Consider the following 21,821-nt stretch of genomic DNA (forward strand, 5'->3'; position numbering starts at 1 on the left):
ATTTATTGGCAATTTAAAACAAACATGCAGCTGACAGGCGACAGGAAAATTGGCCAACGACTTTGACTATAAAAGGAAAGCCCCGAAAGATGTCTGAAGCTCAAAAGTCAACAATAAAGAAAATGCAGTTGCTGCACTTGGCCAACTTTGTGCTGTACAATTTGCTACAATCGCGCATCACGTTCATTGTCATCTTTCACTGCTGGCAAAGGAATGAAAGTGATTACTAACTAATAAGTTACTCAATAATTTTATTTATTTCTTTTCTTTTTACAGCTTCTTAAAAGTGATTAACTGACTAATGAATTACTCAATAATTTTATTTATTTCTTATCTAATTGTAGCTTTACAATTCGCTCAACAAATCTACAATTCGCCGCAACTCATCTATCATCAATTTGTGCACTTGAACGACTGGAATTGGGAGCATTTGGAACAGCGCTATTTGGATCATCAGCAGCCCACTTTAGCTATCTATGTGGATCTGCAGTGTGTGCGTAGTGAAGCGCTTTTAAAGGAGGTAAATTGTAAATTTCCTGCTCAAAAGCATATTTCTCTTAAATTTCCTTTCAGGCTAGTCACTCGCAGCTCTACAATCAGCACTATCATTGGGTTCTACACGACAGCTTATCTGGCTTTGGCTTCTACAAATTCTTTGCACCCTTCAATCTATCTGTAGATGCAAATGTGGACTACGTGAAGCAGCAGTTACTTGATAATGGAGACACCAACTACGCGGTCTATGATGTCTATAGCAATGGCAATCACATTGGTGGAAAACTCAACATGACTGGCAACTACGAAGTGAACTGCAATGTAACAAAGTGCACATTGAAGTGTTATTTGAGCACCTTGCATCTGCGCTCCAAATATGGCCACAGAGAGCAGCTTCGGGATGTGGTATTGCGTGTGGCCACTGTGGTGACTCAACGACCCATCACCTGGTCGCCAGAGTGTTTGATACGTTACCTCAGCCAGGATAACAACACGCACATCGATGCCATAGCCCGGTTTGGCTTTCATATCAATCTGGTGCTTAAGGATATTCTGCAGTGCGGGTGAGATTGAAAATAATATTAATAGAGTTACAATATGATAATATCTTCATTTACTATTGTGCTTGATTTATCCATTTAATTTATTATTATTTAACAAGTTGTAAATGTTGAAAGACAAATTTTGATTAAGGTAAATTTTTCTTTATTAATACATTTAATTTGTTCAATTTTCTCTTTCAATTTACTGATATTTAATTTGTAATATGTTTAAAATAAACTAGGATCAAATATGAAGCATCAAATCCTGACTTCAACTTAGTTATTTCTTTTAATTTATAGATTTTTAACAAGGAACAAATGTAGAAAGCCAAAACTTGAATAAACGGCTTTGCATTAATAATTTTCTTAAAATTTTCATTGATTTTCATTTAAAGAATTTACTTTTATGTTTATTGGCAATGTACTTAATAAGGAGAAAATATAAAAACAGAAACTTTTGATTACAAAAACCCGCACTAACTTTAATTCTTATTATGAATTATTTTCCGTTCTATTTTCCATTTTAATATTTCTTTTTTTTAGAAATCTTACCTATTTTATTTACATTACTTGAAAGAGCTGTATTACTGATCCTTCCTTTTCAGCATGAACTACACTTTTACGGATCGCTGGAGTTATAGTGATATCAATGGCGGCTCTGTGGGCGCTGTGGTTGATCAGACTGCGGACATTGCCTCGGCTCCTTGTTTGGCCACCGAGGGTCGCCTGAAGCGTATGTCGGCTATCATTGAGACGGGTTACTTTCGCTCCGTTTGTATCTTTCGCACACCCCACAACGCTGGCATACGTGGCGATGTCTTTCTGCAGCCCTTTAGTGCCATTGTCTGGTATCTGTTTGGTGCTCTCTTATTGCTAATTGCCCTACTGCTTTATTTGGTATTTTATGTGGAATACAAACGTATGCCGCGTCGCCGCCATCTCAACTATATGCCCTCGTTGCTGACCACTATCCTGATCAGTTTGGGTGCAGCTTGCAGTCAAAGTTCTGCTTTAATACCGCGCTCCACTGGCGGACGTTTAGCCTACTTTGCGCTGTTCCTTATCAGCTTCATCATGTATAACTATTATACGTCTGTTGTGGTTTCTTCGCTTTTAAATTCGCCCGTCAAATCGGACATCAAGACAATGCAACAGCTGGCAGAAAGCTCCCTGGAGGTGGGCCTGGAACCGCTCTCGTTTACGAAAAGTTATCTTAATGTGAGTTTGACATTAAATACTTTATACTCACTGACTGACTGTATTAGCAACGCACAGCCCAAACGGTAAGAACTATGAGGCTGTAATTTGTAGAGAAGATAATTGAAACACTTTCAGCGTGCAATAAGAGGGGGTTTCTTAAAAATTTATACTCTACTCTACTGCTAATCGTAATTTCCAAAATCTAACTTCATACGAGTATGTCAGTATATTATTATACATCAAATTATTTGGTCTGATTTACTTAACTTCTGTTATAACTAAACAGTTGGAGCTACGATGCAGCAATTTATATTTCAGCGTGAAATAAGAGGGGATTTCTTCAAAATATCTACTATAACTCTTAACTAATGACCCTTTATATTAGAAACTGTAGTTATGCTCTAGCTCTTAGTATAATATTTGTTCACATTCAATTGCTGGCTAAAACTGTAGTTTCATTATTCATGCCCTTCCCTAGTACTCTTTACGTCCTGAAATACATCTGTTCAGTAAGCTCAAAATTGAGACACAAACGAATAATCCGGAACTCTGGATAACCGCCGAGAAGGGCGTACTACGCGTAAGAGATCGACCCGGCTATGTGTATGTACTGGAAGCCAGCTCTGGCTATGCCTATGTGGAGCATTATTATACGCAGCAGGAGATCTGTGACCTCAATGAGATACTCTTTCGTCCCGAACTCTTGATTTACACACATCTGCATCGCAACTCGAGTTATAAGGAGCTCATACGCCTCAAGTAAAGTATTTGGCTTAAATCGAAACTATGCAACTAACTGAATATTATTCGTTAGATTATTGCGCGTTCTGGAGTCGGGAGTTTATCGCAAGCATCGCAACATTTGGGCACGCATGAAGTTGCATTGTTATGCCCAGAACTTTGTCATTACCGTGGGCATGGAGTATGTGGCGCCGCTGTTCTTTATGCTCATCTGTGGCTACGTACTGGTGTTACTATTGTTGCTGCTGGAACTCGCCTGGGAGCGCTATGTGCAGCGTGCACGTTAAACACTTTGCACCCACTTTTTATGTGTCTTCTTGCACCTTGAAGCAGCTCGACTGCACGTCATGGCTTTAAGCTATTATGCAAAAATGGAATCAAAATAAAAGCACTTTGCGTTAACTTTTTCCGCTGTGAAAATTATGCAGGAATGCACCGACCCGGTTGTCCGTGCACTTCCTGTTGTCAGAACTGAGGACTGAGGGGCTGAGGACTGAGAGCCCGCGCAATTGCCATGCACGCCTCGCTGCGTTGACCACGTTTTCATGTTTTCATGCGATTTTCGTATTTGCATTAAAAACTTTTCCCGGTTTGCCGTATTTTGGGCTACGATTTTTCTGCGTTTTTCCCACCACCCTCCCATTTTTTCCATTTGCATTTTTATGCCCAAACAACGAGCAAAAAGAGTCAACAAAAAATGGAAGACTGCAACGTGTGGATGCCACAGAACACAGTTAAGAGATTAAACGGTTATCAGCATTTGGCAATTGCCGCTTGTCGCAACCTTTGAATGAAACCTTGACAGCGGATTTGTCGCAAGTTCTTCCTCTCTCTCTTATCACCCAGACATAACTAATCAATCATTTCATATTTATATATAATGGATTTCGCAGTGAGTCACGTGATTTATGTGGCAACCTGCGGGCTATACTTGACACCATTTCATTTCAGTTGCACAATCGGAAAATTGTGGCACGTTGTTGCGAAACCATAAAACAGGGCACCAATTAATGCCAATGTATCCGGATATTTTTTGTTCGCATAAGCAGCACAACTTTATATACCACTTAAAATTACTTTAAATGGGTAAATTAATGGTCAATAAATTTATACATTTTTTAATTTTTATTATTTTTGTTTCATAAACCGGAATAAATACGAACCTCTCCAAACCGCTTACCACTTCAACTGTCTGACTCATGAGCAGGCAACTGTTATGACAAATTGCCGTTGAGCTGACAAATTGCCAGCTCAATCTTGTTGTCATCAGTCCACCCCCATATAGTAACTTGTAGCACAACGCTGTCAATCTTTGCACATTACATTGAACGACAAATTGACACCCAATTGTAAATTATTTACTACATTTACTTGTCTTTATCGAGTTGGCAACAGAGCTATGTACCCCATACCGACACTGTAACCCTATCGCAGTCACCCTGCGTGGCAGTTGTCAATAACATGTTTTGGTTTTTGATTCTCTCTCGCTTTCCCTGTTTTCTTGTTTTATTACATGGCAACTGTAACTTGTTCTGCTCTGTGAATAATTTCACTTTTATTTTAATAAAGCTTATGAATCTGAACATAGTTTTTCTATATTAATTTATTTAAATTTTGCTCTGTATACTCTTACTCTTTTAATTGTTTGTGGCTGAATTAATACAAATAAATTACTATTTTTTGGATTTCATTTTAAATTAATTTTTAGTTGTATTTACGTTTTAATAAAAAGTTGTTTAATTTAATATTTCTATCTAGTTAGTCAAGGGTATTAAAAGTTCTCTGCACTTCAGTGCACTGCAATAGAAAAGCAGCAATGCATCGCTTGTATTTATTTTTTGTTGCATACTTTGCGGCTGCTGCTGTTAAATTGATTTTGGTGGTTTGTGTACGTGCTAAACGCGCGAGCAAAATGGTTTTTGTTTAAACTTGCATCTGGCAATTTGTTTCGAAATTCAACTCTTCACTTTATATACATACCTGCTTTACTACAGTTTAGATGGTGTTGTTAGTCTGAAAATTACTCAGTTCTAGATTTACGATAGCTGTTGCCATTTGCTGGCGCTGGTCTGATACTATCTTAAGATTTATACGGCCCGTGTTCATCTTATCGGCAATTGTTATTGCTGGCAACTGGGAAGTTTAATCTATGCCCAATGAATTACTCAGATAAAGATAATGTTGGACGATAATGTTAATGATAATGATAATGATGTCAATTGGCACTTAAGCGTTCAGTTTAGCTTTCAACTTGATCACATTCAGTTGGTTTTCATTGTTCGCACGCGTTCAACGTTAAGTCCTTCAAAAGGGTAATCTATAAAATGTGCGTAATACTTGATAAGGTCTTAAGGTTTTTAGTATCTGTAGAAATTTAAGTACCAACGTGTTTTAGAGAGGAAGAAAGGGAGAGAAAGGCCTTGCTGCAGCTCAACGAACTTTACTTTGAGTTGTTGTTTCAATAAAAGTAGAATGTCAACGAAATTCGTTTTAAATCCGGTTTAAGTTACTTGCAATTCTCGTTCAGTCTGCTTAGAGCTCCTTGACATTGCGCATACGCCATGTACGCCTAATAACAATAATAAGTCTGCTGCTTGAATACTTAATTAGTCTTCCAAATTCGATTATTCAATATTCTTTCAATTCATAATCTTCTTTAGCAGCTGCCGATTCACAAACACAACATTCACAAAATTTAGCTGACAACAGGTGACAAAAAAGTGACATAAAAAACGTGATGTTGCTGTCGCTGCCCCTGTCGCTGCCCCCGTCCCCCTCTTGCCCTTTGACTGTCTACTGTTTTCGCAACTGCAGCGCTGCTCATTCATAGCAACTGGCAGAACCATTTCTCAGCTATATAGTATATTTACTTGCAGTTAATTACCTGCCAGATCGGCATTTCTTCTTGAACTTTTTTTTATGCTGCCGCTCGCAGCTCGCGTGATTTTTAGCGCTTCAGCTCTTCGACGTCGCCGTCGTCGTCGTCGCCGCTGTCGCAGTCGGTGTCGATATTGTCAGCGTTGTTGTGGGTCCCGTTTGGTGGGCGGTCGGTTCATTCAGATTCAGTCGGTCGTGAAACGTTAAAACGTGCGAAACGTTGTCAGCGACGTTATCTAAAATTCCCTGAGTTTCCGTTCTATAAATCTTAGCTACAAATAATTAACAACAGCAGCGGGAACATTTGAGATCAAGTGCTTGCGAGATAAAGCTTGAACAAACGGTGCGCTCTCTAACGGGTAATCAACTTATCAAAAATTCTATTTGACACATTTCAAATCAGTGCAATTATTTTCAACAAGTTATCTTTATAATGCAATAAACAAATCAGCCCAGGAGTAGCTAAAGTCCACAGCATATTATAAAATGTTTAGAACAAGTTTTTATTGAAACTATCAACTATTTTTAGTTTCATATCCTAATAGTTTGATTAGGCATTATCTATCAATAAATCGCCCCAGTTCTAATTCTAAAAACCGGTACACAAATTGTAATCCCACTTTACCTGTTTACGACTCAATTAAAAATGCTGATATACCTTTAGCCTCGAACGTCTCTAGTTTCCTATGCAGTTCTATAGTTCTATCGTCTTTCGCAATACGAAACTGAAACTTCCTATATGCAATTTAAATGCATTGTACATAAAAGTAAATATGATGTGAATAACACAAATTTCATGCGGCGGCATAAATTGTTAACCCAAGGCAAATGTCGCAAACTTTTTTCGTACGTCTCGATTTACATTTCGGAGTTATAATGCGAAGTGCATTTAGCATTTTGCGCTGGATGAACGGACGGGTGTCAGGTTTATTTTCATGGGGTATGCAAAACGAAAGTGACAACTAAGCTGGGATAGTCTTACAAAGTGGGTCAACAACACCGCTCTATGTGAGAGTGCGAACACCTGAATGAGTCAGAGACAGAAAGAGAGAGAACTCAATTGATCACTTACAAAACACCGATGCGGATCGAGAACTTTGCCTGAGAATATCTAGCGGCTGGCAATTGAATTGATATCGCTTTAATTACAATACAAGCACTCGGTTAGTTCTCACGTGGGTTGGACAGACGTCTAAATAGCGTGTGTTTTTTCTTCTTTTTTTCTTATTTGCTAATCTCAAGCATTGACAAGGTCAAATAGCTGAGCAGCTCGTTGAGATAATTTGATTAGATACAACTATTCTGGCCCACAACAATGTGATATACCCCCAATTTCTTCCGCCCCTTTCTCTCTCTCTCTCTCTCTCTCTCTGGTTCTCTTTGCTAATTTGTGCAGCCTACGAAAGGTATTTAAGTGACTATTGATTGTACGTAACTGATCGAGTAATTGGCGATATAATTTAATTATAAACTTGTGCGATATCGTGACAACTTTTTACACCAGTCGCTGAGCATCTCATTGATCTTTTGAATGGGCCACAATCGTCACAGTTTAATTAGAGAAAGTTGTCTACCCTTATATCTTCCTGTGTATGATATTTAATTGATTCTTTGAATGAGAAACGATCGATAGAATTGGAGACAGCTTTTTTTACTATTACATTTAAATTTTTATCATATTTAATGAAATGAGAAATAATCTTTTTTTATTTGTTCATTAACATAATCGTTAATATTTAATATCTTCTTCACTTTATCTAAAAGTTTTTCCCCTAAGTACATCGATTGATTTATAACTTAAATACATTCGTATTGTTCTGTAGCAATTGTTGTTTTGCTGCATAAAGTCACAAGCTCTTGGGATTGTAAACAAACAGAACCATTTGTACTTTGCCCAGCCGAGAATCGTTGCCAACAAAGTGTTGACTTTTTTCTATATCCGGGCCTAGTTCAGTTCCCTTTTGATGCCATCCAAATAGTTGATAAATAGATTGTATTTTAATGATATATTTGCGCACGTACATATTTAAACAAAACTTAATTTCTAGTTGTGTTAAAAATAAACAGCAATTAAATTTAAAATCACTCGAGTGACGCAATTGGTAATTAAGCCAGACTTTTCGGCCAGGTCAACATATAAAAGTAAAAGCAAAATTTGCGTCGTCATAAACAAATATTCTGTGCCAATACGCGTAAATTCTTAAGCCAAGCACATAAATTTAAATAAATAAACACAATAGTAAAATGTCTGGCTAAATATTGTGCACATAAGGTGAGCGAGATAGGAAGTGTAAAATACTAAAACAATAATAAACAGTTGCATCACTCGGTTAACTATTTGAAGCACGTAATTCCCATTTTTTTCGTTGTTCTCCTGAACTTGCTCAATGAAATTTCGTTTGCCTCAAGACCGCTCATCGCACATGTTTCGCCTACTGAATTAAATTATTATTTTTTTGAAAAGCTTCTCTCATCGTAATCACTTGTAAAGTAATAAATGTATTAATAAACTGAGCGCAACACTTGAACTAATTTAAGCTGTGCGCTAAACGAGCTTTTAAATAGCGTGTCATTTTTTGGATAATATATTTTTATTGCACCTGTTTATACAATAACTGTGAGAGAACTGTTAAATTGTTCAAAGAGAGTTTTATTCATAGTGTTTTAAATGTTTGAGAAAAGTAGACGCTTTATAGCTTATAGACAGCTTAAAGACTATGATGAAACTGAAGATGAAGATGATGAGGAATATTCTGAAGGTTGTAGTGAAAATTCGGTAATTTAGATAATATACTTAAACTTCCTTAATATCGAGGATAAAGTTGTATCTAATGAAATTACTATGTTCTGTAATCTTTTTCGCAATTCGCGATATACAATTAAGTCATTTAATTAATAAAGAAGCACGATTACTTGCATTCAAATTTGTTTAATATTTATTATTTCAATGATGATTAAAAATAAGTTGATAAGCAAAAACATTTGGTATTTATTGATACTTTAAATAGAATATTCAAATGATTATACAAATTTAAAATGAAGGATGATATTGAGCTTAATATTTCTCCTTTGCAGTACTCCTGCTCAGAATGGCGGCGACAAAGCAGCAAGAGGCGGAGGACAGCGAGCACAATCCCCAAGTGGTTGTGACTCCTTCGGGAGCCGCTCACAGCGTGCGACATGATCGCAGCCTGTGGCGAGACTTGACCGCCTACTGGATACTCGGTCTGTGTAATAACTATGGCTACGTGGTCATGTTGAGTGCTGCCCACGATATCATAGCGCAGTTCAACGATGAGGTAAGTCACCTTAGGAAGCCTGTTAAAGAATATACTTCATAGTTTTCTCACTTTGTCAGGAGACGGAAGTTGGCGATGAAGGTGGCAATGGACGCGAATGCCATTTGGTGTCCACCGGCGCCATTTTGCTAGCGGATGTGCTACCCTCGCTGTTTGTCAAGATACTCATGCCCTTTTTTCCCTTCTGGGTCAAGTGAGTTGTTTACCTCTAAGAGAACTTAACAACTCAATGTTAATCTCAACTAATCTTTTTAGTGTACGCATTGGCTTGGCGGTTGCCTTTTCTGCAGCGGGTTTTCTGCTTGTTGGCTTTGCGAATGCCGAGTGGATGGCGTTGTTGGGCGTGGTCATCACCTCAGCCAGCAGCGGCATTGGTGAGACAACCTTTCTGGCCTATTCCTCGCGCTTCAACAAGTGAGTTGCTGACTTTCATTTAACTGATTTGTCATTTAACACATTTGTACTTTATTTTCATTTAGAAATGTCATCTCCACTTGGTCGTCTGGCACTGGAGGAGCTGGTGTCATTGGCTCACTGAGTTATGCCACGCTGCGCTCCTTGGATGTCAGTCCACGTGATACGATGCTCATCATGTTGGTCTTTCCCGCCATTGAAGCTTTCGCTTTTTGGTTGCTGCTGCGGCGTCCTCAGGTGTTGCCTGTTACCACGGTGGAATCCACTGAGGAACTCATCAGCGACGATAAACCTTTGGTGGGCTTCAAGGAGAAATTGTCCTACATCAAACATCTGTTTGGTTACATGCTGCCGCTTTGTCTCGTCTACTTCTTTGAGTATTTCATCAACCAGGGTTTGGTAAGTAACTGACATTAATTTCAACTCTTTGTCAACTTATTTTGAATTGTATTTTATTATAGTTTGAACTGGTTTACTTTGAGAACATTTTCTTGGATCGCGCTTCGCAGTATCGCTGGTTGAATGTGGATTATCAGATTGGTGTCTTCATATCGCGCTCCTCCGTCAATCTCTTCCAGCTGAACAAGATCTGGCTGATGTCAGTGTTTCAGTTTGTCAACGTCGTCTACTTCCTCACCGAGGTCATTTGGTTCTACACGCCCAGCATCTGGATTGTGTTCACCATTGTGCTGTGGGAGGGTTTGTTGGGCGGCGGCGCCTATGTGAACACCTTCTATCGCATGTCCAAGGAGATACCGCCAGGTCGTCAGCAGTTTGCCATGGCCATGGTGGTGCAATCCGATTCCTATGGCATCGCCCTGGCCGGTTTCCTCGCCATTCCCGTACACAATGCCATTTGTGGGCTGCCTGCCTCGGTGCGCGGCGTTGTCTGGTAATAGGAAGAACAGCACAAAAATGCGCTCATAATGAGTAATTGATTATGCCTTTAAACTAGCTAATGAGTAGAGTATAAAAGTGTGTGTGTGAGTGTGTGATTATGTATGTGTGTACATTCTGTAGTATTATCTGTGTACGTGTGTGTGTGCGTGTGAGTGTTTGTAATCGGAGCCTTGTTGAGGCCCAGCTAAGTTCACATTTGAATTTAGCTTAACTTTTATTAATCTTAAGCCGAAAATTTAATAATACAATTAACTATTCAATAGTCAGGGTCTTTACTTTTAAATACTCGTAAAAGAAAGCACACAAAGTTACCATATTTTACATTACAAAGTTGATGATAAATCGAATTTGCTAACGTTACAGATCTGAAATAAAATAAATAAATTGAACATTTTGTTTGATGACTCAAAAAGAAAATATAATAAAATATTTATTTGCATTAGGGTATGATCTTGTTTCATTTAATGCACTACGTATTACTGTAAGTAAAAGCTATAAATTTAAAGCATTTAAAGTTGAAATATTAATATGAGCATTTGTCGAGGAAAGGTTATCAATCAGCCGGGAGTTCAATACCCTACAAAATTCCTAAATATTCATTTCTATATAAGATTATGTGCTGCTCGAAATGTTCACTTCGGATAGAGTATATCGTAGTGTGAAGGTCTGTAAATGAGATAAACCATTGGCTGGCATCCTTCGGGGAAATCATGAGTTTTCACCGTTCCACCTTCTCCCCGATCGAGGTACTCAACTCTCACTCCGACTCCCAACGCTGCGCACAACGCAATGATGTGTATGTGATCGGATTCCTTGAACATCGGTTCAACCTCTTGGTGTCGAAACTCCTCAATGGATAGATTACCTTCGATAAAGTGCTGATAGAATTCAGCATCCGCCTGGAGTTGACCTGATGTTATGAGACGCAGATAAACAATGACATAATCTGAGTAACCCTGATTGTTGAACAAGCAATGCAATTCATGTCTAGCTCGTTGAATGCCTCCTGGAGTATCTGGACAAACACGATTGATCACATCTATGAACTGCAAGAAAGCCGAACTTAATAATAATTAAATGAAGAATATGATATTCTAATTTTTACAGTTGCATGAAAGTCTTCCAAGGTAAAGCTTGGAAATCCAAGGCGCATGAGCTTATCCTTAAATCCCTCGGCAAGGACTCGAAATTTGTGATAAGCTAAGCTATTGGAAATCAAGTGCTCGAGATATGAATAAGCAAAAGATCGAAAGAAACAATTGCCATCGGGTCGTGTGCGTCGCAGATATTTATATTTTCCAGCTAGGTTCTCTATCTTGGCCGTGAACACGGGATTTCCTTCATATTCAGCAATTAAACATGCTAACGGTAACTCTTCACTGACCATGGGAGTTGTATCCGAGATCTAGCCAATAAAATAGCAATTGTAAAAGTAAATATTACGCATACGAACTGTGCGCTCACCTCTCTTTCAATTTCCCGCTGTTGTTGTATGATTAAATCATCTGCATTGCCATCAGTTTGTCCCACAGAATCCATATTTTTCATAAAAGTGTTACAAAAATATTTCAATTTGACAACGGGAAATTTTTCGTTATAAATTTTGTGAGAGCATTGGCAGCAATTCCAAAAAAGAGTAAATAACTATTAGACTACAACGTTGCACAAGCGTGTCATTAAAATGTAAAATGATTTGATTTCAAATATTTATTTAACGGAATACGTCGATAAATAAATCGATTATTATTTCGATACGCGTATCAGTCAAAGCGCCTGCCTAAAAGTGCGCCACATATTATTATTCTCTCTTCATCTTACAACTTGTTTCATTTGAACAACTAATTAATTGTAGACTAATTTCGCTGCATGTTTATTTAACACCGGTTGTTGTTATTGGCACCAATAAGTCAACTACGTAACACCCGACTGACGTTTCAAGCTTCATCGGCGGCTGTGAATCGCTGATCAGCTCAGTTTGTTTTTAGCTGCCGACTGGAACGGTTATAGAGCGGCATCTGAATAGTTCGATTCATCAACATATATATATATTTATTAAAATGCGCGTCGTCATCTTATCAGCACTTTTACTTTTACTTAATCGTGACTGGGTTAAGGCAGAGTCTACAACATCTTCAAACAGAACGAATAATAAATTACCAAATATAATTATTATATTAGCAGATGACATGGTAAGTGTAGTAAAATCGATTTTGGGTCAACGACAGCAATTAACATTTGTTATCACCCATTCAAAAAGGGCTTCGACGATGTGAGTTTCCGTGGAGGCAGGGAATTCCTCACACCCAACATCGATGCTTTAGCATATCACGGACGCATCTTAGATCGCCTCTATGCGCCGGCGATGTGCACGCCTTCTCGTGGCGCTCTGCTAAGTGGCAAATATCCCATACACACAGGTGAGCTACAAATACAACTAAATACCAAAAATAGAAATTGTGAATAGTACTCGTATATACAAAACAAAAATATTGTTCGCGATTGTCATTGGGTTCAAAATTGTATTCAGCAGGTCGAACGTGATTCTATAAAATACGAATAATCTTAATAATATTATACTTTTAAACAAATTCTGTTGGCGTTATAGTCATGTCTGTGTGCCTGGCGATTTATGAACATATTAATACGTATACATACATATGTGTTTGTATTTTACTTTTTGACGTTCACTTTTGTCAGTGCATTTTTAAATTTTTCATGAAGAACTTGTAAACTTGTTATAAAGTAAAATCTCAAAAAAGACAGAATTATTACTTTTTGGCTAAATATCAAAACCTATTAGAAAAAGTGTTCCTACATAGACTTTAATCGGGCACTGTATATTCCAATCTCAGCTACTATAAAGGCTAATAGTATTTGTATTTGAGATGTTTTTTTTTTTTTTTATTAAATGCACCTCACTATTTTGTGAATCAAAATAAATAATAATTTTTTGAAAAGTACTAAATACTTACAACTTTAAAAATGATATGCCTTTAAACACTGTTTCATGACCGAAGTAATTTTATTCCTCTTATTTATGTGTTTTGAAAGCTGACGCTTAATTATTATGTTATCATTTACATCTTGAATTAAAAGTACATATATGGTAGAACCAATACAACTTAATTAATTTTTGATATAATACAAAAAAAAACAATTTTTTAATGCGAATATCAAGTTCGGCATTATCTTTTCACATCTACAAAATTTTGTTATCAAAATTGTATAGCTGATAACTTTAACTTACTTATTTGTTCATTCCTTCAGGTACCCAACACTTTGTGATTAGCAATGAGGAGCCCTGGGCGCTCTCACTCAATGCAACTCTGATGCCTGAGATCTTTAGAGAGGCTGGATACTCAACCAATTTGATAGGCAAATGGCATTTGGGCTTCGCCAAGCCAGAGTATACGCCCACTCACAGGGGCTTTGACTATCATTATGGCTACTGGGGCGGCTACATTGACTACTATCAACGACGGGCTCAGATGCCGGTGGATAACTATACGATGGGCTACGACTTTCGACGCAACATGCAGCTGGAGTGTTCTGAACGTGGTGTCTATGTCACCGATTTGCTGACCAACGAAGCGGAGCGTCTAATTACTGAGCAGCCAAGCAAGCAGAAGCCTTTGTTCCTGATGCTCGGTCATCTAGCGCCGCACACTGCCAACACCGATGATCCGTTGCAGGCGCCCGAGGAAGAACTTCGTAAATTTGCGCACATCAAGAATCCCAATCGCAGAAAGTATGCTGGTGAGTTAGAACTGAACTTCCACAAAATATATGCTATATATTTCCATTCTATTCTTGCATATCCTTAGGCATGGTATCCAGACTGGATCAGAGCGTGGGTCGCATCATCAGCGCCTTGGCACGTAGCGAACAGTTGAAGAACAGCATCATCATCTTTTATTCGGATAATGGCGGACCTTCAGTTGGCCTCTTTGCTAACACCGGCTCCAATTTTCCACTCAAGGGTCAGAAGAACACACCGTGGGAAGGCGGCGTGCGAGTTGCTGGCGCCATTTGGAGTCCCTTGTTGGAGGCTCGTGGAAATGTGTTCACTCAGCCCATCTATGTTGGCGATTTCCTGCCAACACTTGCCCATGCGGTTGGCATTGATTTGCCACAGTCCCTTAAACTGGATGGCATTGATCTGTGGCCACAGTTGGCGGGTGCCAAAGATGCCGTTCATGTGCCTCGCGAGATATTGCATAACCTGGACGATGTGTGGCGGGTTAGCTCCTTGATGCTCGGTCAGTGGAAGTATGTGAATGGCACAACATCGGCGGGTCAATACGACAGTTTGCTGATGTATCGCGAACTGGATGATCTGGATCCACGCGCGAGTCGTTATGTGGTTGAAGTGCGTAATTCACCTGTATCTAAAGCCCTCGCTCCTTTCGATTTACAGCGGTTAACCCAGTCAAGGATCAACAATCTCAGTCGAGCTGCAAAAGTGCGCTGTGGTGACTTTCAGCGGGGCTGCAATGCCTTGGTCGAGGAATGTCTCTTCGATTTGAGCGTGGATCCTTGTGAGACTAACAACTTGGCTTACTCGAAGCCCCATTCGGACGTGCTTTCGGCACTGCGAGAGCGTATCCATCAGCTACGGGCAGGCGCTGTGGCGCCTGGTAATCGACCCAGTGCCAGTTACGCTGATCCCAGTTTACACAAGTGCACTTGGGATAATTTCGAGGTGAAACCGGCGGGTTCAGGTAATATTTTTCTATTATTATTATTTGCTTATTATAAATGGTATACTTATTAAATGATATTGCAGTCCGCCTAGAATGTGATTACCATGGCTTACCTTGTGACGCGTAATTTTACTGGACCAGTTACTGGAATTCGGATATTAAAACATTATATTTTGGCACGACCTTAATATTATAGAATGTAAGCAAACGAAGCGCTAGAAATAATAAAATCTTTTTTTTTTCCATATCTTATGAATTTTAAATAAAATCTCTCACAGACAATATTAGCTTGGCGCCAACAAATTTAAGCAGTTCATTTATCTGGCCACATAGTTCATTCCGTTAAGTATCGATAACAATAACAGCAGAGCAAGGAAAGGAAAACGAAAAAGTCATTGCATTGCCTGGCAGCTCGGTGGTCATTAATATTGTTGTAAATAATAGTAAAGCAATAAAAATGTGTTTTGCCAACGAATCAATCTGTAACAAATGTAGTGGTTATTACATCGATGATTTCATTTACTCCATTTTTATCTATAATTTTTCCGATATAATATTTAACGGAAATTTAATTGAAAAAGTTTAACCAGGTGGCAGCTCTAAGAATTTGTGTGTTTTGAAAAAGCTATTTTGAAGAAACAAAAAGTACAGTCTAAATAATTTCAGAACATTATTTAATGGCTGCATGAAATGTTGATATCTTAATCTTATCTCATTTTGTAACAGTAGTAAATAGATTAAAAACATGTTGCGCATCAGCATTGCCATATCGCCATGAGGGTGGAAAAATAGGTTCAGTATGAACATCCTCACCAGCTGTCAGGCAAATAAAGACAGACTGCTTGAGAACACAACACAATGGAGGAACGTGCCGTTTTAGCTAATATCGCTACAATTATTACCAAGGATCTGCTCATCGATGATCCGACCAAACACAACATAAACTGCGGCTTCTCCAACAGCAGCTTTCCACTGCTCGATGGAAGCGACGATGATGAGGCGGAGATTTTTGCACTAATGCAGCGTAAGCGAGCCGATACAAAGAACCCAGGAAAGCAGACAACAGCAACATTAAAGCGCAGACAGGTCGATAAAGTACCAAGGGAAACACTCAAGTCCAGGAAGACGAACAAATTGGAGTGGGAATATGCGGAACTTAATTTACTGCATCGCTATGTGGATGCGCAGTTTGAATCCTTTTTGCACATGCGAAAGCTCACTTATCTGGTGAGTTCTCCCCTAGACGTAATCCAACGATAGTATCAATAGCCTACATATTCCATTCATAGAAAATACAGCAGGAGTTGCAGCCGATTCTGGAGAGGAATGTGCTCCCGGGATATCCCACGCCGCAGACAACACTCGCCTTAGCTTTGTGGAAACTCTCAACGGACGAACATTTCGAAGAAATAGCTCGAAAATTTCAATTTCCATGGTCGCTGTGCCAGCAAGTGGTTCGCAGCTTTTGGCACATTATCTCCGATAACTACGAAAGCTTCATCAAATGGCCCAACTCTCTGGAGGCTCAACAGAGTGCGCTGCAAGGGTTTCAGTCTGTGTCCCAGCTAAGCTGCTTTCGCGACCTCTTTGGCGTCATTGTCCTTAAACGCGTCGACATCTTTATGGAAAGTGAGCATGCCGAGGTGGCTGTGGTTCTGCAGCTCATCTGCAATGCGGAAAATAAGATCATCGATTGCTATGTGGAGCTGGAGCAGGATTATAGCTTTGAGGAGTCGCCCATTGGACAAACACTTGCCCTCAATCCTCGCACAATGCCAGCTGGCAGTTATCTCATTGGCAGCCACAGTTTCCCACTCAAATCCTATTTGATACGACCCATTGAGGCGGAATGCTTTCGCAAAGATGTGGTATTCAATGGGTTATTGGAGCCAGCTTTTCAATTGGCTGATAATGTGCTGGATAGTTTGGCACGTCGATTTCAGACGCTGTATGCGCTAGAGGCGCGTGATTTGAATGAGGTGCGGCTGATAGTGGAGAGCATTTGTGCCATGCATAATCTGTGCGTCGATTACGAGGATGACTATTTGGAGGTGGATTCTGGAGGAGCGCATCAAAAATGCAGCTGGGGTGGAGTGTTATCTGAGCGCAGAGGCAGCGAGAAGGATGCCAAAGGATTGCACAGACGTGTAGAGCTCATCGATGCATTGGTCAACACTGATGAGGGCGATTAGATTATACTTTTCAAATTACATTTTGTCACGGTATAAGTTTGGAATAAATAAGTCTTAATTTTTAATTGAATGTATACTATATTTTTAGAAATGGGTTATTGTAGACACAGTTTGAAGAATTTGTCATGCTAAAAACTATGTATATGAAGATATAACAAAATATTTTTAAAGGCGATAAATTAACAAAAATTAAACACACCACATCCGATATCAATTATCGATAGCCGAAGCCAAATAATCGATTGAACACGGCTTCGTATTCAACAAAAATCTGGCAACTCTACTGCAAAAACAAAACAAATGCACGTGTGATTTTGTTTGGTGCCTGAAGAATTGAATTAAACAAGCATAATTTAAATAATAATTAACTTCATCATGGATACTCATGATATATTTCGTCAATTGACCGCAGGAGTGCGGTTTACCAAAAAGCGTACCGTACGTAGAGTCCACTAAAAATAAAATAAACACACACATTAATCGTACACTTTATTGCAGGCGCCACCGGCAGTTAACGCGAAGAAGTCTCAAATCATTGCAAAAGAGGAGTTGCCCAAGCCAGCAAAAGTTGCCAAGTTAGCAGAGGATGACACTGCAACCCAACAGTTTCGATTGCTAGCCGACAACATTGGCAGTAACGACACGACAAATCCAGCCAAAGATAAACGTAAGAAGGGTAACAAAAAACAATTGTCACCGGAGCAGTTGGAGCAACAACAGCGCGAGGAGCAGGTGCAGGCCATACGTAAAGAGCACGGTATTACAGTGCTGGGCAAGGATGTGCCCGCGCCCATTTCAACATTCGATGAGCTGCAGCAATACAAACTGTTGCCCCGACTCAAGGAGAATCTTTTGTCGTTTGGCTTCGAGCAACCGACGCCCATTCAAATGCAAGCGCTTCCCGTGCTGCTCAAGAATCGAGCACTTATGGCGTGTGCACCAACTGGATCGGGTAAAACATTGGCCTTTCTTACGCCCATTATCAATGGACTGCGCTGCCACCAGACAACAGGATTACGTGCTCTCGTCTTGGCGCCTACTCGCGAGTTGGCTCAGCAAATCTATCGGGCTTGCATGGAGCTAACTCGCTCCACGGGCTTGAGAGCGCACATCATCAGCAAAGTGAGTGAAGCGCATCAGCAATATGGTCCGGAGTGCAAGCAAAAATATGATATTCTGGTGTCGACACCAAACCGAGTGCGTTTCCTACTGCAACAGCAGCCGCCGTTGCTTGATTTGTCGCGCATTGAATGGTTTGTGCTCGACGAAGCGGATCGCCTGATGGAGGATGGCAAGAACAACTTCAAGGAACAACTGGATGTGATCTATGAAGCCTGCACGCATTCCCAGAAGCGTGTGGCATTCTTCAGTGCCACATACACGGTGCCCGTGGCCAAGTGGGCCTTGCGTCACCTCAAGCAACTGGTGCGCGTGACCATTGGTGTGGCAAACAGTGCCACGGATACAGTGCAGCAGGAGCTGCTCTTCGTTGGCTCTGAGAGTGGCAAATTAATAGCTGTGCGAGAAATGGTGCGCCAGGGATTGCAGCCGCCTGTGCTTGTGTTTGTGCAGAGCAAGGAGCGTGCCAAGCAGCTGTTCGAGGAGCTGCTCTACGATGGCATCAATGTGGACGTCATACACGCCGAACGTACGCAGCATCAGCGAGATAATTGTGTGCGCGCCTTCCGAGAGGGTAACATTTGGGTGCTGATCTGTACGGAGCTGATGGGGCGTGGTATTGACTTTAAGGGCGTTAATCTGGTCATCAACTATGACTTTCCCCCCACCAGCATCTCGTACATTCATCGCATTGGACGCACTGGTCGCGCTGGACGACCAGGACGCGCTGTTACCTTCTTCACGCAAGACGACACGGCCAACTTGAGAAGGTACCTATACTTATATTTGCTTTTCATATCAGTTTTAATAATTTTATTATTTTGCCAGCATCGCACAGATCATCAAGAACTCTGGTGGCGAAGTGCCTGATTACATGTTGAAAATGAAAAAGGTGAAGAAATCCGAGGCCAAAATGCGTGCCAAGAAGCCTCTGGAGCGTGAGGATATATCCACGAAAATTAAAGCTGAAAGGCTGCCGCTGCCAAGAGAATTCGATAAGACGAAGAAGCCCATGCAAGCAGGGAAAACGCAAAAGCAGCAAAAGAAAAAGGATACGGGGAAAAAGCCAGAAAATAAAAAGCCTAAAAAAGTTAAGAAGTCAAACTAATTAAGATACAAATTTGTCTAATATGCTTTAGGAAAATATATATTCATCTGTTTATTAAAATCGTATTTTAAACGATTTTCAATCTGTTGATTTTAAGCTAAATATTCCCATTAATTTCTGACTCAAAGACGCTTTAAGGTTAAAGAAGACACCATAAGATAAACATGGAAACAAATTACATAAGTGATTAGCAATAGCAGGATAAATCACAGAAAGAAAGATTAATATAACTAATTATTTTCATTATAAAAACTGTTTAATATTTGTTTATTTCAACAAAAATATATCATAGAATTCCAAAGTACAAAAAATAATACACTTGCTGCAAAATTTGCACAATTATTTTCTGTACTAAGGATTAACAAATGGTTCAATAAAAAAAATTGTAGAAATTAAACAATTCCAAGTTATACTAAATCTTACTTAATTAGTTTGAATATTTAATGCAATATTCCAAATTTCAATTCTTCAATTCATATCAAAAATAATTCATTTCTCAAGTTCTTAAACTAAATTAACTGCTTAATAATACTGTAGACTCTTGATAGTTACGGTAGACACTTATGCTTTAAAATATGTACATTTAAATGTTTGTTTAAATCATCTTTTTTTTCGATTACGTTTATAGAAAAAAATTAAAAGAGGAGGTATTTGAATATTTCAGATAAATTTTCTATCTGCTTAGCAAACAAATTCCATTAACAAAAAAAAATTCATTTCATTTTATAAACGAAATGAACTGCTTCAGTATTAGTAAATGTATGTTATAGATAACATACTTGGATATGTACACTTAAAGGTTCATATTTTAAACTTCACACTCATGATTACGCTCATGGATAAGCAGTTGATCCTTGCGCGAGAATCGCTGTCCACAATTTGAGCACTTGAAGGGCTGTTGTCCCGTATGGAGGCGAATGTGCCGCTCGAGATCGCGTCGGCGATTGAAACCCTTGGAGCAGAAGCTGCATGTGTGGGGACGATCACCACTGTGGATACGTAGATGTGTCTTCAGATCATAGTTACGAGCATAGGACTTGGAACAGTGCGAACATTTGTATGCTCCCTTGCCCGTGTGCAAAATGATGTGTGCACGCAAATTGGATTTCTGGGTAAACACCTTTGGGCAATGCGGACACTGATGTGGTCGCTGTCCGTTGTGGGCATTAATGTGATCCCGGGCATGATGGCTTTGGGCAAACTTGCGCGGACAATGCGGACACGAGTAGGGACGCTCGCCAGTGTGCGTGCGCATATGCGATTTGAGCGTGTCCAGGCGATTGAAAGCCTTTGGACATTCGGGACATTCGTGTGGACGACCTGCCTGTGGCACTCTCTCGGTGTCTTTGTCGTTAACGTTGTCAATGTAATCCTCATCATCTTCGTCAGCGCTAAAATCACTTGGGCTGTTGTCATCCGACTCTAGCTGCAGCTCCGATTCCAAATTCTTAGCGATTTCTCTTGTTCTTGCCGATTGACGCATCGAATAAGGACTTGGGCTGGAGTCGGGTTCCCGGAACCCAGTAAAGGGCGGCGACATAAGCTCATCAAAACTCTGCTGCGGTTGCTGCCGTGGCGTCTTCGGCAGTTCCTGTTCCTCCTCTTCCTCTTCAGCGTCTTGCTGCGGATCTCGCTCTGGAGTGCTGGGAGCAACAGCCTCTTCGCAGTCGCAATTTTCATCTGGCTCCTCTTTCACGACGTTTTCGTCTGGCTTGGACAGTTCCTCAAGTATGGCACAAAATTCATCGGGATCCACGGGAAATTGCTTATGCTGCTGCTCCTCCTGCTTCAAAGTCAACAGCTTGTAACTTTGGTCGCATTTGCGCTTGAACTTGAATGCGATCTGTGCATCCAAGTAGCAGGTCCAACAGATCCACTTGGGGAAGTTGTCGTCCACTCGAATCTTGCAATCGATGCATTCGTTGAGCATGTCTGCCAAGCTGATCTCCTCCTCCTCCGGTTGTTCCTCGCCGAATATGTCGACCATACCATCGGAATTGTTGAGGCAAACACGGCATACCTTCTCCATAATTAGAGAACTACGTATAAAATGTATTTAATTTACATTCGTGCAACAAGTATACCCAATGTATTGATTCGTCGCTTCTTTGTACCGTGACTTATCGATAGATTTGCGATTCTCGATAATGCTGACAGCAGCAATCTATCGAGCCTAGCCTAAGCCATAGCGCGCAAATAATCGATAGTTGGCATTTTCAAATTTCCCCCAG

General features: G+C 40.0%; 7 protein-coding genes across 9 annotated transcripts; 5 read left to right on the plus strand and 2 right to left on the minus strand.

The window, feature by feature from the left end:
* The first annotated feature begins 122 nt into the window (after positions 1-122).
* Positions 123-3,397, plus strand: LOC117566464 (ionotropic receptor 75a). The gene is made up of 6 exons (XM_034245995.2): positions 123-219; positions 345-520; positions 574-1,058; positions 1,643-2,255; positions 2,716-2,996; positions 3,052-3,397. Exons 1-6 carry the CDS (start codon positions 123-125, stop codon positions 3,263-3,265), a joined length of 1,866 nt encoding a protein of 621 aa, XP_034101886.2. The 3' UTR covers positions 3,266-3,397.
* Positions 3,398-5,222: 1,825 nt separating this feature from the next.
* Positions 5,223-11,289, plus strand: LOC117568475 (battenin). 3 transcript variants are annotated; one of them, XM_034249162.2, is made up of 6 exons: positions 5,223-5,304; positions 8,931-9,154; positions 9,214-9,347; positions 9,410-9,568; positions 9,634-9,967; positions 10,030-11,289. In XM_034249162.2, the coding sequence occupies exons 2-6, from the start codon at positions 8,945-8,947 to the stop codon at positions 10,462-10,464; spliced, it is 1,272 nt and encodes a 423-aa protein (XP_034105053.1). In that variant the 5' UTR covers positions 5,223-5,304; positions 8,931-8,944; the 3' UTR covers positions 10,465-11,289. The 3 variants fall into 3 exon arrangements, with proteins under 3 accessions (XP_034105053.1, XP_034105052.1, XP_034105054.1); XM_034249161.2 differs by lacking the exon at positions 5,223-5,304 and adding an exon at positions 6,024-6,214; XM_034249163.2 differs by lacking the exon at positions 5,223-5,304 and adding an exon at positions 6,024-6,198.
* On the minus strand, positions 11,101-12,148 carry LOC117568477 (ubiquitin thioesterase otubain-like). Its single transcript, XM_034249165.2, has 3 exons — positions 11,933-12,148; positions 11,574-11,873; positions 11,101-11,514 (listed from the first exon to the last, which is right to left on the minus strand). The coding sequence occupies exons 1-3, from the start codon at positions 12,014-12,016 to the stop codon at positions 11,101-11,103; spliced, it is 798 nt and encodes a 265-aa protein (XP_034105056.1). The 5' UTR covers positions 12,017-12,148.
* Positions 12,149-12,459: 311 nt separating this feature from the next.
* LOC117568474 (arylsulfatase B) lies at positions 12,460-15,387 on the plus strand. Its single transcript, XM_034249159.2, has 5 exons — positions 12,460-12,657; positions 12,726-12,885; positions 13,736-14,224; positions 14,293-15,189; positions 15,255-15,387. Exons 1-5 carry the CDS (start codon positions 12,526-12,528, stop codon positions 15,296-15,298), a joined length of 1,722 nt encoding a protein of 573 aa, XP_034105050.1. The 5' UTR covers positions 12,460-12,525; the 3' UTR covers positions 15,299-15,387.
* Positions 15,388-15,891: 504 nt separating this feature from the next.
* LOC117568476 (uncharacterized) lies at positions 15,892-17,431 on the plus strand. The gene is made up of 2 exons (XM_034249164.2): positions 15,892-16,398; positions 16,461-17,431. Exons 1-2 carry the CDS (start codon positions 16,030-16,032, stop codon positions 17,361-17,363), a joined length of 1,272 nt encoding a protein of 423 aa, XP_034105055.1. The 5' UTR covers positions 15,892-16,029; the 3' UTR covers positions 17,364-17,431.
* Positions 17,432-17,624: 193 nt separating this feature from the next.
* Positions 17,625-19,655, plus strand: LOC117570666 (probable ATP-dependent RNA helicase DDX52). The gene is made up of 3 exons (XM_034252453.2): positions 17,625-17,801; positions 17,862-19,252; positions 19,311-19,655. The coding sequence occupies exons 1-3, from the start codon at positions 17,739-17,741 to the stop codon at positions 19,588-19,590; spliced, it is 1,734 nt and encodes a 577-aa protein (XP_034108344.1). The 5' UTR covers positions 17,625-17,738; the 3' UTR covers positions 19,591-19,655.
* A 371-nt stretch (positions 19,656-20,026) lies between these two features.
* Positions 20,027-21,717, minus strand: LOC117568323 (zinc finger protein 771-like). The gene has a single exon (XM_034248903.2). The coding sequence runs from the start codon at positions 21,617-21,619 to the stop codon at positions 20,399-20,401; it is 1,221 nt and encodes a 406-aa protein (XP_034104794.1). The 5' UTR covers positions 21,620-21,717; the 3' UTR covers positions 20,027-20,398.
* Between the last annotated feature and the right edge of the window lie 104 nt (positions 21,718-21,821).

Source organism: Drosophila albomicans, chromosome 3 (genome assembly GCF_009650485.2).
Source record: "Drosophila albomicans strain 15112-1751.03 chromosome 3, ASM965048v2, whole genome shotgun sequence".
NCBI lineage: Eukaryota > Metazoa > Arthropoda > Insecta > Diptera > Drosophilidae > Drosophila > Drosophila albomicans.